The 17,159-nt window shown below is 41.2% G+C and overlaps 1 protein-coding gene across 2 annotated transcripts; it reads left to right on the plus strand.

Moving 5' to 3' along the window:
• The first annotated feature begins 1,622 nt into the window (after positions 1–1,622).
• Positions 1,623–14,706, plus strand: tbc1d8b (TBC1 domain family member 8B). Of its 2 annotated transcripts, XM_084564379.1 has the most exons (21): positions 1,623–2,007; positions 4,297–4,407; positions 4,646–4,764; positions 4,855–5,080; positions 5,368–5,608; positions 5,932–6,139; positions 6,247–6,414; positions 6,503–6,664; positions 6,855–7,005; positions 7,169–7,383; positions 7,957–8,074; positions 8,161–8,446; positions 8,541–8,670; positions 8,750–8,848; positions 8,934–9,002; positions 9,084–9,324; positions 9,414–9,479; positions 11,133–11,225; positions 11,364–11,411; positions 11,488–11,585; positions 11,682–14,706. In XM_084564379.1, the coding sequence occupies exons 1-21, from the start codon at positions 1,881–1,883 to the stop codon at positions 12,108–12,110; spliced, it is 3,405 nt and encodes a 1,134-aa protein (XP_084420505.1). In that variant the 5' UTR covers positions 1,623–1,880; the 3' UTR covers positions 12,111–14,706. The 2 variants fall into 2 exon arrangements, with proteins under 2 accessions (XP_084420505.1, XP_084420504.1); XM_084564378.1 differs by lacking the exon at positions 11,133–11,225.
• Positions 14,707–17,159: the final 2,453 nt, after the last annotated feature.

The raw sequence follows: 17,159 nt of genomic DNA on the forward strand, positions 1-17,159 counted from the left end.
GCCAGCAGGGGGAGACGTCTCCTTACCAGAGCAGAATCATTAGGAGTCTCAGAGCTCAAACACGCCCTCTATTGTTCATTTCAAGCCAACTTCTCGAAAGGAAGGGAATCTTTCATCTGTCCTATCATATTATATATATATTTTATTTATGTTCTTCAGTTGTGTTTTCCTGTTTCAACCTGCCCTGATTTTCCTTCATTTTACTCTTAACTGCACTTTGAACATTGCCTTTTCAGTTTCAGTGACACAGTATCCTCTTGCACAAGTATGCTCATGCAGAAATGAAACAGAACCTTTTTTGCCCTCACGGAGCTTTGATTTCAACTTAAACCTTTGGGATGGACAGAAACTATGAATTCCAGGCTTTATGGCCAGCTTTACTCCAATTTTCTGGTCAAATAGGAGGTAATCAGTGTACCCTTGTGTCTGTTTCACCATGTCACAGTGCCAGGAGTTAGCAGTGACATTAATAGTACATGGTGGAGGGGTCTTACAGTTAGTCATACTGCTGGCGTGTTCCAAACATAATTTTTGCAACTTCCTGGCAAGCATGTGCAATCATGTTACTCCTAGTTTCCTGAGCGAAGCAACAGTCATGTATCTCAGTATCACATTTTATAAACTCCCTCAGACTGCTTATTTTACAGACTGCATAAAGTTCAGCCATATGCATTCTTTGTTCATATGTGTTAGCTAATCATTTGCCACCAAGAAATACATTATGATAAAGTCATAGGTATCATGTGTTACAATTTTACAGTTTACATTTCTTGGTCAGGTTTCGTGTTTTTTTAAAGCTGAGGTTTCCCTGGCAGTTCAGGAGAAGAGACCAAGATAATAAAATAAAAGCATCCATAACGTCTTTCAGTGGTGATGCTGACCTCTTATTTATCTCTTATTATGTATCTTATTCATTTATATGGGAGCAGAAATAAATTGTAATGGTCTGGGCTTATGATGTTTACAATGGTTCATTGCATAGGACCCATATTTCATTTGCACAATGATGTTAAATTGTAAATAGCATGTACACTGTACTAAACAAACTGATGACTGCTGTTATTTAGATAAGAACAGTGGTGCAACTAAAATATGCCGATAAGCTAACACGCTCTTCTCATTGCAACGCATATGCCAAATGCTGTATGCTGGGACAAATGTTTGTGATAAAAATTAAAATATTTGGCCTGTGTGGGGCCAAGTGGTAGGTTTAAAAAAATAAAAAAATAAAATTAAAATTATAAATTAAAATAAATGGCACACATATGTCCTTACCTGGGGCCCCTCTGAACCTAAGACTGCCACTGACTGTTGTGTGTTCAAGGGAATAGAAATAAAAGACATAGCTTTTTTTTCAGCTATTTATTGTGTAATTCACATCTTTATCTTTATAAATTATAAATGTAAGCTAAATGATGTGGTAGAATCAATAAAAATTACGACAAATCATTTGCTGCCAAGACGCACACAATAACTATTACTGCAACTACTGCCACACTACTTCACTACTCTTATCTACTCCATTACTCCACTACAACATATTACGACAACTGGATTATTTCAACAGACATCTGTTGAAATATTTGAAAATGATTCTAGCTTGGGGAAAACACACTGTATTACTGATTAAATATGACGAAATATGATGGACAATTGACTGTTTTATTAATTCATTAGGGTTTTTTTTAAGAATGAAACGCCTTCGCATCGTAAACTACAACCCCCACAATGCCTTGCGGCTCTGGCAGCATTTCTTGTCGACGTGGGAAGGGAGGGATTCGGACACAAACAAATGTCCACGGGTTCGCTGCTGGGGCTTCGTTACAGACAACCGTAACATGCCAGCTGGATTTAACAGATAACTCGGTGACATTTGAAACATGTGGCTCAAACCCGAAGAGATTCTGCTGAAAAACGCGTTTAAACTGTGGGTCACCGAGAAGGATAATGAGTACTTCGTACTGCAAAGGAGGCGAGGGTACGGAGAAGGTGGTGGCGGATTGACAGGTAACGTTAGCGGTTTTGCTGTCTCCTCCTTATACATGTAGGACAGCTGCTGGATCTTCGGAAAGCACATTAAAAACCTAAGTTACGAAACATTTAAATAATCACACATTTGTTTAGCTAACGGTGTGCCTGCCATGTATAGGGCGGGTTCTGATATGTTGCCTAATGGTCCACAGAAAAATAGCCTCACTGCAACAGGTATTAGCTAAAATTACGGGAGGAAGTGAACAGCTGGCTTTCACTTAAACTGTCTGTAAGCTGTCTCTGAGTGTCTGTGTCGATATGTAGTCTTATTTGGTTTGGTTAATGGTTGTAACAGCTCAGAGCAGACAAGGATGAGGCTAATTGGGGGGAAAAGTGTCCACTACACAGTTAATTTAATTTCCAGCTGTTATCACTGCTCTGTTCCCGGAGTATAAAACCTGAAGCTGCTGTTGTGTCATAGTTACACTCAAGTGATCACTTACTAGCTGAAAAAGCAGACTGCAAACAATGTAATAGGACCATTCAAATGTTACCAGTGGAATGTAAAAATCCCTAAGCTTTTTGTCAGATCAGTCAGTTTGTTATTATTGTCTCCCACAGCAGGCCAGATATGACCCCTTAATTTGTAATGTCACTGCAATGTCAGGGTCCTCCTCCCTGGATATTGCATCAGCCTTTGACTTTGTGGAGACTTTGCTCATGCTTATTTGAGTTGTCATAATGTAAATCACGTTATATTATAGTTTTGCTAAACTGAGATGTCATGTTTTTTGCAGGGAAGGAAAACGAATGCTTCTGCAGACTAGGGCTGCAGCTGTTGGTTGTTTAGATGAGTCTGTCTGTTCTTTCTTTTTATTTACAGAAAAAAAGACTAAATGCATATGCACAAGGTGATAACTTTATAAGGCTTGTTGTCTCAAGCAGTCCCAATTCTGTTGTTATTGAATTCAAATAAAAAAAAAGGTCAACTTCTTGTATTTTTTTCATTTTAAGTCAAGAACAATAGGAAAAAAAGACAAGAAGCTGAATACTTAGTACTTTTTAGTTATTTGTCATATAATGGAAGTGATAAATATTCTGTTCATCAGCTGATCGATTTATCAGTTTATTGTTAACTTGTGCAGATGCGGTTTAGAGCTGATGTAACAGCGTTCCATATTTCTTGAATATGCAAATATAGAATTCTGAGAATATGTTTTGTATTGTAAATGTTTGGGAAGTTTTTATTTTTACCTTAAATTTTGTATGTTTTCATTGTGTCATCATTGCAAGCCACAATAAGAATGCAATTCTTGCACATTGAATGTAACCATGTGAACTGTCAGAAATGGTTGTATTGTGTGAAAGCAGCAATCTCCTTTTAAATTATACAACACCAGGCGCACCCTCAGGTCCTCAGTTCCAACTGAGCCGTTAGTGAGTTTCTGATTTAGAAACAACCTGCATCACTGACTTGAATCTCTGAAACCTGTAGTCACCTGACAGAACAGAAGTAGTGCTTTTAAAGCAGCCTGTGATAGTAGATTACAGTTTCTAACCACATACCAGTGTGTGTCATTAGCAAGGTAATTAATAGATAATTAATGATAATGAGTGGTGTTCTAGATGAAAGAAGCAGAGCCCTGTCTGGCTGGTTTAATGATAGTGGAGGTTAAATACTACGTGGTGGTACACAGCATGCTGCACTTGGAGACATTTCCAGCCCAAGAGCCTTTTTTTATATGTCTGAACTATCTTTTATTATGTGTTTAAGTCGATCATGTTGTTCTACACTGATGAGAACATAAATTATGTGATCTGTGTTTGATCTGCTGAAAGCTCTACTACTTGGCAGCTCGATATTAGAGCCTGTGGAGAGCTGTGTTCAGCAGGCATGTCAGTATAATGCTGATGCGGTGCATGAGAGAGTGGTCTCACTGCGACCTTGTTAATTATTCATGGAGGGCACGTCAGAGAGAAGTTGTAAAGGTAACAGATTTGGCTAATTTTAGTTCTGGTAGGACCTGGGGGATCTTTCATTTCCACTGTCAGTATGAGTTTACGCACACAGTCAGTGATCCAACTATATAAAGAGAATGACTAAAATGTGTTACGCAGACAAGCTGATTTAGTTTAAATTATTAATCTCTTCAAGTTCTCAACACAAGTTATGTTTTATTTTAATCAGTGAACCCAAGTTTTTCAGTCTCACAAGTGAAAATTATAATATAGGTTCTTACAAGCTGTGTCAAATATAATTCTTAGAGATACTTGGCTGAAGAGATGTATTTGTGAAAAAAAATATCAATGTGCTGTATGTTACAGGTCTCCTTGTGGGAACACTGGATACCGTGCTGGACTCCACGTCCAAAGTTGCTCCCTTCCGCATTCTGCACCACACACCAGACTCGCAAGTGTACTGGTCGATAGCATGCGGTATGTCGGTGCATTTTTATCTCATTCTGGCAAACATTTCATCATTTACTGCAAGGTTTATTGATTAAGCGCATATTAAATCATATTTTGAAACTGCAGTGTAGGAAGCTGTTAAGCAATTTCAGTCAAAACTACAGTAAAGACAGAATATTTTAGTTATAAAGAAAAGAAAACGACCCAAACGTGATAATTGAGCTGAGTTCTTGCAATATTTTCTTTACTTTTGATGTTGGTTCAGGTGTCTCCAAAGAGGAGATTGTTCAGCACTGGGATTGGCTGCAGCAGAACATCATGAGGACGCTCTCTGTTTTTGACTCCAGCGAAGACATCACCAGTTTTGTACAGGGCAAGATTAGAGTAAGAGTTAATAAAAAGCATTGAAGAACATGTTGATTTGTTCTGTTACATTCCTCAATCTGCAGCAAATTTGTATGTGGCGCGTTTTAGGGTCTTATTGCCGAGGAAGGGAAGACGTCCCTGGTGCTGGAGGAGGATCCTGAGAAGTTCAGAGAAGCACTCTTGAGGTTTGAGAAGTGGTTTGAGCTGCCACCAGAGGAAAAGCTGGTCACATATTACTCATGCAGCTACTGGAAAGGAAAAGTGCCCTGCCAGGGCTGGCTCTACCTCAGCACCAACTTCCTGTGCTTTTATTCATACCTTCTGGGATCTGAGGGTAAGCCACTTCATCTTGATGATGTTTGGTGGTAATTGGTGGTAACAAAGAGTATGTCAGCTCCTAACAGCCATCATGGTGGGCTTTTATTGTCTGAAAAGAACATTCTTTGGGTTTTTTTCTTCAGTAGAAAATAGCTCTTAGCAATGACGGAAGCTTGAAAAGGCACTCTGATAATGGATAATTAATTTCTACATTTTGAAAATTTTCACAATTATACTTTCATCGCTCTTTTGGTATCAGCAGTTCATTCTAATCACTGTTTTCATCTTTTTGTGTTGACTCAGTGAAACTCATCATCTCCTGGGATGAGATCTGGAGACTGGAGAAAACCTCCAACGTTATTCTGACTGAGAGCATCCACGTTTTGGCTCATGGAGAGGATCATTACTTCTCCATGCTGCTGCACCTTAATGAAACATTCGTGATCATGGAACAGCTGGCAGACTACTCCATCAAGCGTCTTTTCGATAAAGAGGCCTTTCAGAGGGAGCCAGCACTCTCCGACCCCCTGCAAATTACTAAGAGGTACTGCGTGTCTGCTACACTGCACAGCTTTACATTATCCTGTTAGTACTGGCTGCCACCTTGTAGAACCAGAGTAAACATAAAGTCTGATTTGAGGAAAAAAGCATTGGTGTATGTTTTAATCTGCCTGGAGTGCCAGTTAGGTCCTACATCACAGTGATGTCAGGTGTTTTAAAAGCGGCTTACCGGATTTGTCTACTTTAAACGTTACGAATGTGTATTTTGATTTGACATCAGTCTGCTATAGTCATGTTTGCAATGGAGAAGATGCAAGCTAATAAAACACTTATTTGTGATGTTCTACTGCTTTACTTTCTCCACAGAGCCCTAGAAGCTCATGCAAAGAGTGAGCAGTTCCGGACGTTTTTCAGGCTTCCCAAAGAGGAAAACCTGCTAGAGGTTCATGAGAGCTTCCTGTGGGTGCCCTTCAGCCATTTTAACACTCTTGGAAAGATCTGTCTGTCTGAAAACTACCTGTGCTTCGCCAGCCAGGACGGAAGCCAATGCCATGTGATCATTCCAATGCGAGAGGTAAAGTCAAGCAAAAGTGGTATTATTGGATCACTGAAAACACATTTTCAAATAGAGAGACTCTTCAACAGTGACTGTGTGGTCTGTCAACATTTCCCCTCTTCCAGGTTGTTAATGTTGAGAAGCCAGATTCCGGCAGCAGAGCTTTAACAGTGTGTGTGCGTGGCAGGAGGGCATTGCGTTTCTCCGAGCTTCGGGACTACCAGCGCCTTGCGAACACAATCCGTAGCAGGTGTGGGATTAGTGCCAGCCCACAGCACTCTGCTTCATCAGAGGTAGCATGCTCTGACTGTTTTATTTGTGCTATTTTAATTTATTGCTCTTTGCTGTGGTTTCTGAAAATGATACGTCTTTGTCGAATAGACCATACGGGGCGAATGTCAGTCACTCATAAACCACTTCGAGGACAATCCAGAGGACGTGACTCTGATGGTGGGACAGAAAGACAGCAGCAAGGCTGTGAGCACTGAGGCTCTCATGACTGTTTTCCACCCCCAGGATGTGGAAAACCTTGATCCCAAAATGGTAATGGTACCAGAGTTCAAATCAGAGATACACCAACATTTTGTACGAAACAACCACGTTTATGCCTGAAATCGAAATGATGACATTAATGTCACTGTGTGTACGTGATCAAATCATGGGGCTGGCATAAATACAAATGAAGCATGCATCTGTGGAGAAAGGTTTGTTAGTTTAACTGTGATGTTTATAGCTTAAAGAGAAGATGAAGGAGCAGTCTTGGAACATCCATTTCTCTGAATATGGACGCGGTACCAGTATGTTCTTCACCAGAAAGACCCGCGACTTGATTGTCCGTGGTGTTCCTGAAGCCCTGAGGGGAGAGCTATGGATGCTTTTTTCAGGTATTTATACATCAGAGATTACTTTCTCCTCCAGTGATGTGTTAATGAAGCCTTGATTAAAAGTGCTATGTAATCAAGTGTTCACTCAACATAGAAATAGAAATACATAAGAGGTGGTTGGTGTGGGATCAGTGCATCGTCTATTTTTGGATTGACTCTGTAGGAGCTGTAAACGACATGGCCACTCACCCCGGCTATTACACTGAGCTGGTTGAGCAGTCTCTGGGCACAAGCACTCTGGCTACAGATGAGATCGAAAGAGACTTGCACCGCTCTCTGCCTGAGCACCCTGCCTTTCAGAGTGACACAGGAATCTCAGCTCTACGAAGGGTTCTTACTGCCTACGCCTACAGGAACCCGAAAATTGGATACTGCCAGGTACTTTTGATTTCTTTAGTCCTGTTGTTAACTGGCAGCAAAGTACAGATTGACACTGATAACAAACATAAGTTCTTTGAATCTGAATTCTCAGCCACTTGACCCGTTGTTGGTCTTCTGATTGGTCTGCTGATCACTAGAGTCTAGAGGTAACATGGAGGTGATACAGCTAATGTTAACAACTGTGCTCACCTTAGCAGACACTGAATGAAGTTTTTATGTAAGGCTATTTCCTCGGGCTCCATACCTACGCAGGTCGACTGTACATTTTTCATGTTTTTGAAGTATCACAATTATGAGATTCCATGCTTAATAAGTCTGCAGGTTTTCAACATTTTTGTTTGTGAATGGACCCCCGCATGGCTATTGTCTGTCTAACCTAGCAACAGTAACATAGGAACCTGGGACTTGACAAGTCCGTCAGCTGACCAGTCAGAAGGCCAACGACGTGTTATCACAGAAAAATATATGGCAAATTGAAAGCATAAATGTTAACAGGATACTAATTTTTTCTCATAATCATACTTCATTATGAGCACAAATTATGTAATAGAGTCATTTTCTCTTCTTCAGGCCATGAACATTCTCACCTCCGTTCTTCTGCTGTACGCAAAAGAAGAGGAAGCTTTCTGGCTATTAGTAGCTGTCTGTGAACGGATGCTGCCAGACTACTTTAACCGCCGAATTATTGGTGAGATGGGAGCCATTCTAATATTTTTTTCTGCTGGTAATTAGTGGGCAGTAAATCACTCTGAACTGAACTTTTTTTTTTCCCAGGTGCTTTGGTGGACCAGGCCGTGTTTGAGGATCTGATTCGAGAAAACCTCCCCCAGCTGGTGGAGCACATGACAGACCTGAGTTTCTTCTCGTCCGTGTCCTTGTCCTGGTTTCTCACACTGTTCATCAGCGTCCTGCCCATAGAGAGCGCTGTGAACGTGGTCGACTGTTTCTTCTACGACGGCATCAAAGCCATCCTTCAGCTCGGCCTGGCTGTGCTGGACTACAACATGGAGGCTCTGATCAGCTGCCATGATGATGCAGAGGCTGTCACCATCCTCAACAAGTCTGTGTGAATATAAACAAAGCAAGATTGGCATATTTTAAATGTGATCACTCACATGGATGTCTTTCTTTTCTTTTCTTTTTTTAAATCTCAGGTTCTTTGATAGTGTGACAAACAAAGACAGCCCTTTGCCTCCAACAGTGCAGCAGGCTTCAGTGGGCAATAATGATAAAGCATCCCACATCAGTGTAGATATCACTGAACTGATCCGAGAGGCCTACGAGGTATTACAAGATTTTTCAGTTGTCGGTTTCAGTCTCTGATGTTACGGTTGATTGAACTAATTGAAGTGCTTCTTCACAGAAATATGGAACTATCCGTGCAGAGGAAGTTGAGAGTTCACGCAAAAGAAACAAACTGTATGTGATCCAGACTCTGGAGGATACAACCAAGCAAAATGTTGTAAGTGAGATTAGTTTAGTTTAGCTAGTTGGTATCATTTTATTGTTACCACAGCATTAAGGACTGATTTAAAATTTGTTTTCAGATCCGAGTGGTGTCCCAGGAAGTCAGATTCAATGCCTCGCAGCTTGATGAGCTTTATAATTTGTTTAAAGTGAGTCCAAGATATTTTCATCAAACATAAATGCCAGTTAAAATAATAAGAAAACTAACCCTATTTTTTTTCTCATTTCAGAGGCAGCATTTCCTCAGCTGCTACTGGACAATGCAAAGTCCAGCTCTGCTCCATCATGATCCCAGTTTGGCCTATTTGGAGCAGTACCAGCTGGGCTTCCAACAGTTCAGCGTGCTCCTGTCGCTGCTGGAGCCCTGGGCTTTTTGCACCGCCAAGAGCACCCTCTCCCTCTGGGCCTTCCGCCTGATAGACGAGAACCAGGATGGCCTCGTCAACTTTAAAGAGTTCTGCTGTGCCCTTGGTAAGGTCCTTCCTTCTCAAATCTCCACTAATGCAGCTCTCAACCTCAGTATCCCCACTGTTGTAACTGCAATATTGCTTCTCCCACAGATACTTTATACAGTGGATCTTTCACAAATAAGCTGAAATTTCTCTTCAAGCTGCACCTGCCACCAGGTTAGTCATGGACCATGCAACAACTAATCTAAATTCTGACAATAACACTTCATGTTATGTAACCCTTAACCCATTGTTGTCTTGGTTGCATCTGTCTCTTGTAAAATCCACAATAGCTTTCAGCCTCTGACCCACTTCTTTCACAACATCTCCACAGTGATGACAAACTCCAGCAGGTTCAGAGTTTAAGTGTAACAAATGTTGCCGGATGGATTTATTTTTTTACGGTTTCAAAATTCTCCCCTATTGCAGTCACCCTACAGCAGTAGCACATCAGCATCAGACATACAGAGCAGTGCAAAGTAAAACACAAGGTCAGATCGCGTTACATCACTTTGTGGTCTACAAGGCTTGAAAATACATGAGTTGTCATTTCAATAATCCAGTCCATAACTCAGCATTTGTTGGGTGAGCACATTGCCTGGGGGAAGAAGCTGTCCTTGAATGTGTGTCTCTTATCTGCATGATGTGACACAGCCTGCTTGAAGGCAGTGGTAAGAATAGTCAGCGCCGGGTGAAAGAACTTGCCATGGCAACGATTGGGTGTAAGGAGCTGTGAGGGCATTTTGGAGTGGGCTAGTTTCTCCAAAAAGGCTGCTGAAATTACAACTGACAGCTTAGCAGCTGAGGAGCACTGAGTCACCGTATGTGATGTGCCTGGCCATTGAAAATCAAGCAGCAAATTTGAAGTCTCACGGAGAGCACACGTTGCTTCAGCACCAAGGACAAGTCACATCCTAGTGGCACAGTCCAAACAAGGTGGGAGAGGCTCGCTGCTCTGTTCTTTGCTCCCTCTTTTTAACTAAAGGCAGTGGAATCAGGCCAAACACTGAGAAATGAAATCATGCACTATGCACACAGCACAGCAGCTTCTCGGTCAGCTGCGCCGTGATCGGTAGGGACATCCTGTCTTGTTGTACCTTTAAATAACAGCTGCAGCCCTTCTAAAAGTGTTCTACGAACTCCACACTGTTCGGAGGATTTTACCTGGAGCATGAGCAGGATTAGCACACGGCAAACAAGACTGTTACATTAAACTGCATCACGTGTGTGCAAGTTGAAATTCAGTGTAAATATGTTTTGCATACGTGTACAAAGGTGAGCAGTTGAGTAGTTGCTGCTGCAGGAGAAGGCCCTTGTGTTAAGTGAATGTTCCCTGAAAGTCCTCAGGCTGTGCAGCCAACGCAGCAAGAAGCTATCAGGCAAATAAATTGACACCGCTGCCTTGTGAGGATAATTGTTTAATCCAGGCATGTAAGTGCACACTCACGAATGCACCCACATGTGGTCATTGGTGAAGGCTTGGAGCGTGACAGATTAAGATGATACAGACAGAAAGCATTTTAAAAGTGTTATTTCATTTTCAGAATAAGGCTCAGCTCTTGCTCTGGAAATATACACAAATGTTTCTTTGTATGCATGTAATACTGTACGTTTGAGTCAGTTTAAATATACATATACATTGAAATATAAACTCCTCATCACCCCTACTTTGATCTTTGCTACAGTGTCAACAGAATTTGTCATTTGTCATTGAACTGAATCTAATAAATTGATGTGTACTCTTTCTTTAATCTAATTCTTCCACAGTTTCATCTCCACTGTGGTCTCTATTTCTTTCCGTTCAGTACTCTCACAGTCGGTATCTTTTAGCTTTCACAGGTAGTCCTTTGCACTTAAAGGAGCAAAGAATCCAGCACTTTATTCCAGTGCCTGAAGACTCTTCTCACTTGAGTAGACTCACTGGTTAGCCTCTTTACTCCTTCTCTTCCTTCACAATTTTCCACCTTTTTTCCTACCTAAATTCTGTAATAATCACATCTTGACACTTGCCTGAAAGTATTTCTCTCTACATGGTGTTCATGTGCCGCTTATATATTTCAGCATTTGATCTTCCACAAGATGGAGTGATAAAGAAAAGCCCAGAGCGAGGTAATATTACACCTAGATCTGAAAGTGTACACTCTGTGGCTGCAATACAACTACATTTTATCTATAAAATTGACAGGGAGAGGAAAGGTTGACCTGCAGGCCTACCTGAAGCAATGGCAAAATGAAATACTCAAGAAAGAGGAGACCATCAAGGACCTGCCTAGAATTAATCAGGTAATCCAAACTTCACATTTTCACTATAAAAGAACCGCCCATGCTATATGTCTGATTATCTGACAAATACTGAACATATTTGTTCTTCTGTCTCAGACTCAATTCATCCAGTTCTCCAAGACTCTCTACAACATTTTTCACGGTGATCCAGAGGAGGAGACACTCTACCGAGCAGTGGCCCACGTGACCAGCCTCCTCCTGAGGATGGAAGAGGTGGGACGGAGGCTTCAGGAGCCAAGCAGTCCACCTGAGTCCAAAAAGCCTGCCAACAACGCTGCTGCAGAGGAGTCTGCGACTGAAGAGGCCTCCACCACCCCCGAGAGCTCAGACACCTCCAGCTCCCACAACAGTCAGGAGGCAGGGCCCGACCTCTCAGAGACGGAGTGGTCATTTTCATTCGAGCAGGTCCTAGCGTCTCTGCTCAACGAGCCCGTCATAGTCAAGTTCTTTGAACGGCCTGTCGATTTTCAGGCGAAACTCGGACAAGCTAGGGTTTCCCAGCTGAAGCTGAAGGCAAATAAGTGAAAGAATGCGCAAGTGGATCGTTGCTTCAGATTCACACCTAGAGGTCGCCATACATTTCCTTTCTCCACACGGACAGGACAGTGGATTTTGGCGAGGCAGACGGTGAGACATCACGAACGAAGAGGAGACATCAGAGTGTCAGGCGGATAACGATCAGCAATGATGGCTGATGAAATGCAGCATCTCTAAGACACTGTTAACACTGTTCTGTATCAGCCCACTGACCAAAAGCTCCAGAGCATTTTCATGTCTAATCTTGTTGCACACACATTGTAGGTCCCTCAAAATCTGATTATGCATTTTCAGTTTTGGTGATGAAATTCATTCTCTCATGTAGCTGCAGTTTGTTCAGATTTAAAGTTACAGTTAAAACAAAGTAGTTCAGTGTTGTATCATTCACATTCACGTCTCTGCTCTGTATTCAGAAATAGAAGAATTTGTCTTCCCTCTGTCTCTGATGTCAGGTTGAGATCCAGTTCCATAGTAAAAGACAAGGTGACTGAGAGTCTACAAGGTGACTCTCCATCTGGATATCTTAATATATATATATATATATTCTCTTTCGGATTAATAGTCACTGCTGTAAAGTGAAACTTACTGTAAATGATAGTATATCCTGTGACTTCAGTGACTTATGGTGTGTGTTATCCTCTAAACTTATCGGGAGAAACACCAGCTTTCCAGTTAATACAGGCACAGAGTCAACAGGAGTTCAGTCAGTGAAGGACAAGGTGGAAGTGTTGTCCCCGGAAGCCATAAATGTCAGAGATGATCTGAGCGAAGATGTCAGACAAATTTTATTGGGAGCACTAATACATATTTGCAATAACATACGACAGGCGCTGTACTGCCGCGGCACTCTCATCTGTCTCTTCTTACGCGGCAACCATCATATTGCATGACTTCACGTGTGTCATACTTGAAATATGTAATATGTAAAGGTAGAAATTCACACTACTGCTGCTGCAGGTGAATCTCCTGCATCCTCTGAAACTGTCTAAAAAAAATTGTGTGTGATCTTCACAGTGCGACTGGTTTCTGTATTAGCTTACGTCTATATGTTGGAAGTTACGCTCTAGTGTAAGTGCAGCGTTTTGTACATAAAGGTCAGTTCAATAGTCATGTGATTATTGTATTTATGAGGCTTATATTGAAAATGTTATATATGAGCTAGCGGACTGTTGTGGACAGGTGAAACCTTTTAGTTTTGTCAAATCTCAGGGTGACATTTGTGTAAAATGAAAAGGAGAAAAGGGATATTTTTCAACCTGGGATCTATAAAGTAAATGACTGAGTTATACAAAACCTACATCTTATCTGTAACATTAAAATTATAAAGCATGTGTAGCATAGTTACAGGATTTGTCACTTTACGCCAGCCTTCGATAAACAGCTATTACTGCTTGCTACAGGAAGCCAGATTCAACTCTTCAGTTTTCCTTTTACTATCGCTATTATTTGTTTAATTCCTTCTGCTTCTTTTCTTTCTTCTTGCCTCCGCCTCATGCTGAGTCATTTGCACAGTTGTAGATATGCCTTCATCTCGGCCAGATCTCAGAGGCGTTGGATTCAAAAACAGGTCGGGACTGCTTCAGCTGCAGCTTGTCGTCTCCAGGGGCCAAAAATCGTACATTTATAAAGCTTTATCTCTGCTTGTGTTGGGGGGGGGGAAGTGCTTTAGATGCTTCTTAAGTGCAACTGAAATTCTCTGTTTCATTTTATTATTTTGCCATTTGCTAGGAAAGCAAAAAGCTGTTTATTATCTATTATTTTTTTAATTAAGAACGTATTTTTTTCTTAGGGCCAGTCAAACTGTATTTCATTGTGTAATTACTGGGTCAATTTGTTGTATATTGTTGAAGTACGTTGTTCAAAATCACTGAAAATAGCATTAGAGCTGAAACAATATCTGTCTCTGTTTACATGACTAATGTAAAAAAAAAAAAAAATAGTTTCACATTTTAAATCCAAAGCCTAATCAGTGACTTCACCTCAGTGTTGAATACCATGATACTGAAGTACTAAGGCAACTATCACATCTGATCATTTCACTACGACTGTTGTTTCTTGCTGCATTTGTAAAATCTCCAAACATCAAAATGCAAATAACAAATTGTTAAGATTTAACGCATGCTTATTTAATTTCTGATTATTTGATAGTTAATGAAGATCAGCAATCATATAAAAACCCTTTCTTGGTTTATCTTTCTGCAAGAAATATGGAACCGTAGTTAAGATGAACAACATGTTTTATGCTTTGTTGTCTTCAGGCACAGCGTCTGGGAGGAAGCACTTGATGAAAATGATAGTTTGTGGTGTCCTCTTGCTGGGGTAATGAAAAGAGATGACTTTGTAGAAACTAAGGAAGGAAAATCAGAGAGTTGGAAATCTTCCTCTCGCTCCGGCATGTCTACAGTTCTGCCAGTTAAGCATCAGAGGTTGTTTGTGGTCGACCAGAGCATTTAAAGTCTGTATCTTTTGATTGAATGCTTATTTTGCAAAATATGTGGAGCTCAGATATTTCTGTTTACTTGCTTGATTCTCTATATTTTTTATTTCCATAAAAATGTACAAGAATAAAGAGTTATGACTATGAGTGATGAGCTTATTGTTGTCTCTTCACATATGTACGTAAAGCTGCAGCTCAGTGAGCATGTACGCCTTAGAGTAACTTACTTAGTTCTTTGACCTAAGACTGACTAATAGCCTACATTAAAGCGTTAAAAGTTATAATAAACTGTTGAAGTGGAGCTGGGATTTTACCTACTTTCAAGGGGCATCACGGAGGGAAAGGGTGTGACTTTGTTCCATGCATTTCAATTTGTGGCCTTCATCAAGGTCATCTGATGGGTGATGATGAGCCTGATGAAAGTCAAATGCCAAAACCTGTCCACCAAACAAGGGGTATGGAAAGTCCCTCCATATACTTGCTTGGCCTTTTGACCTCTTCAAGTTAAAATATTCATTCATCTTCTGTAACCGCTTGTTCCTGTGAAGGGTCGCGGGGTCTGCTGGAGCCTATCCCAGCTGTCATTGGGCGAGAAGCGGGGTACACCCCGGACAGGTAAACAGTCTATCGCAGGACTCAAGTTAAAATAAAATGTGATAAAATTGTATTGATGATGGATTTGGAGGAAAGGCAGACTTATTGGAATACAGTTGAACATCTCACCTGACTAAATGGTGTAAAAAAACTATAGATGATTACAAATTTCACACTAAAAACTGTTTTTAATCCACGGTCTATCAATACATTTAACGACCATGTGAGCTATTTGCTTCCCCTTACTTCTAATCAACATGTGCAATATTAACTACACTGATCAGCCACAACATTATGACCAGGAAAAGTAAACAACATTGTCCATCTTGTGGTGCCAGGAAACTTTTGGACCTGGCATTCATGTGGATGTTACTTAGACATGTACCACCCACCTAGACCAGACCAGGCACCCCCACCCCATAGCAATGACACTCCTTGATGGCAGCAGCCATCCCCAGCAGGATGCAGCCTGACACAGGAACATACACAAAAACGCTTCAGGAACAACTAAAAAAAAACATGAAGAACAGCACAAGGTGTTGACCTGGCCTCAAAATTCACTAGATCCCAAACTGTAGTATCTGTGGGATGATCCACAGAGGCCCCTCCCCTCAACCTATAGGACCAAAAGGCCCCCACTAACAACATTCTGTTGCCAGACACCACAGGACACCCTCAGAAGGACCATGTCCATTCTCTGATGGGTCACAACTGTTTTGGAGGCAAAAGGGAGACCTACACAATATTAGGAAGGTGGTCATAATGTTATGCCTACTCGGTGAATGTTACTTATCACCTCTTCCTGACTACTTGACACTATATGTTCTGTTTGACATGTGTTCATGTGTTGCACCATTTGTGACTATTTCAATTTTGTTGTATGTATGACTGTACCATGACAATAAATCAAAAATCTGCAAACTAGAAGACCATTCATGTCTTAATCATTAAATGAACAAACTTTCCTCACAGTCCATCCTGTAACTGCTGAGATATTTCAGTCTGACTCAAAGTTGTGGTCATTCATGTCATTCAGAAACCGTACAATTTACAGTGTGCATGTTTTGTTACTGCCACAGTTGTTGTTATTGTTGGCTGGGCTTCAGCTTTCAGCCACGGGTATGTACACTCATTGCTCCCTAAAGACAGCTGACTTCCCAACAACAATAAATATCTACACTGCCTGGCATGTTCGCTTCCAGATTAAGTCTCCATAAAAGCCTTTGCCAGCTCATGGGGTGGGAATATACAGTAACTATGACAGTTCTGGTCGAAAACACCCACATTATGATGGTTATGTCGGGGGCGGCTGTGGCTCAGTAGCTAGAGCGGGTTGTCCACAAACCAGAGGGTTAGCGGTTCGATCCCCGGAATGTGCCACATGCCGAAGTGTCCTTGAGCAAGACACTGAACTCCCAGTTGCTCCCAATGCGTGGCACTGGTGTGTGAATGTGTGAGTGCTTGTGTGAGCGAATGGGTAGATGCGTCTGTGACTGTAAAGCGCTTTGAGTACCAATAGGTAGAAAAGCGCTATATAAAAGCAAGGCCATTTACCAAGGCCATTTATGTTGTAATCTGTTTTGAAGACTGCATGGCCACTAAATGAGGCCTCAGAAAGCTTCTGAAAACATCGTAGTGGCTGCAGATAAAATGTCATCATACAATACGTTTTTGGTCTCTTACAAATATGGAAAATTTGAATATGTGTACATGAATATGATGAGTTGAGCCTGTCAACATAACTGAATGAATCATGCTGCAACTACATTGTTAAGTTATAATGACTTGCAGAAAGAGGATCTCAAACAAGTCTTCTCCATTAGTGGGTCACAGTTTGACCTCTATAACAGGCTTCATAATGGACACTTACAGGTTTACTGCTCACTGGCAACACAGCAGCAACAAAAATAGCCTCTTTTATGAACTGACGCGAACACGGGATCATCAGGTCTACAATGATTCATCACGAACAGTAAAATGTCCCCTCCTTGTCGCGTCCCAAAGCG

The sequence above is a fragment of the Chelon labrosus genome (genome assembly GCF_963514085.1).
Source record: "Chelon labrosus genome assembly, chromosome: 17".
Classification (NCBI taxonomy): domain Eukaryota; kingdom Metazoa; phylum Chordata; class Actinopteri; order Mugiliformes; family Mugilidae; genus Chelon; species Chelon labrosus.

Coding starts and splice junctions, on each gene's coding strand:
- tbc1d8b (XM_084564379.1), top strand. CDS start 1,881: ATGTGGCTCAAACCCGAAGAGATTCTGCTGAAAAACGCGTTTAAACTG. Junction 7,006..7,168: donor GCTATGGATGCTTTTTTCAG/GTATTTATACAT, acceptor TTGACTCTGTAG/GAGCTGTAAACGACATGGCC. Junction 8,849..8,933: donor ATACAACCAAGCAAAATGTT/GTAAGTGAGATT, acceptor ATTTGTTTTCAG/ATCCGAGTGGTGTCCCAGGA.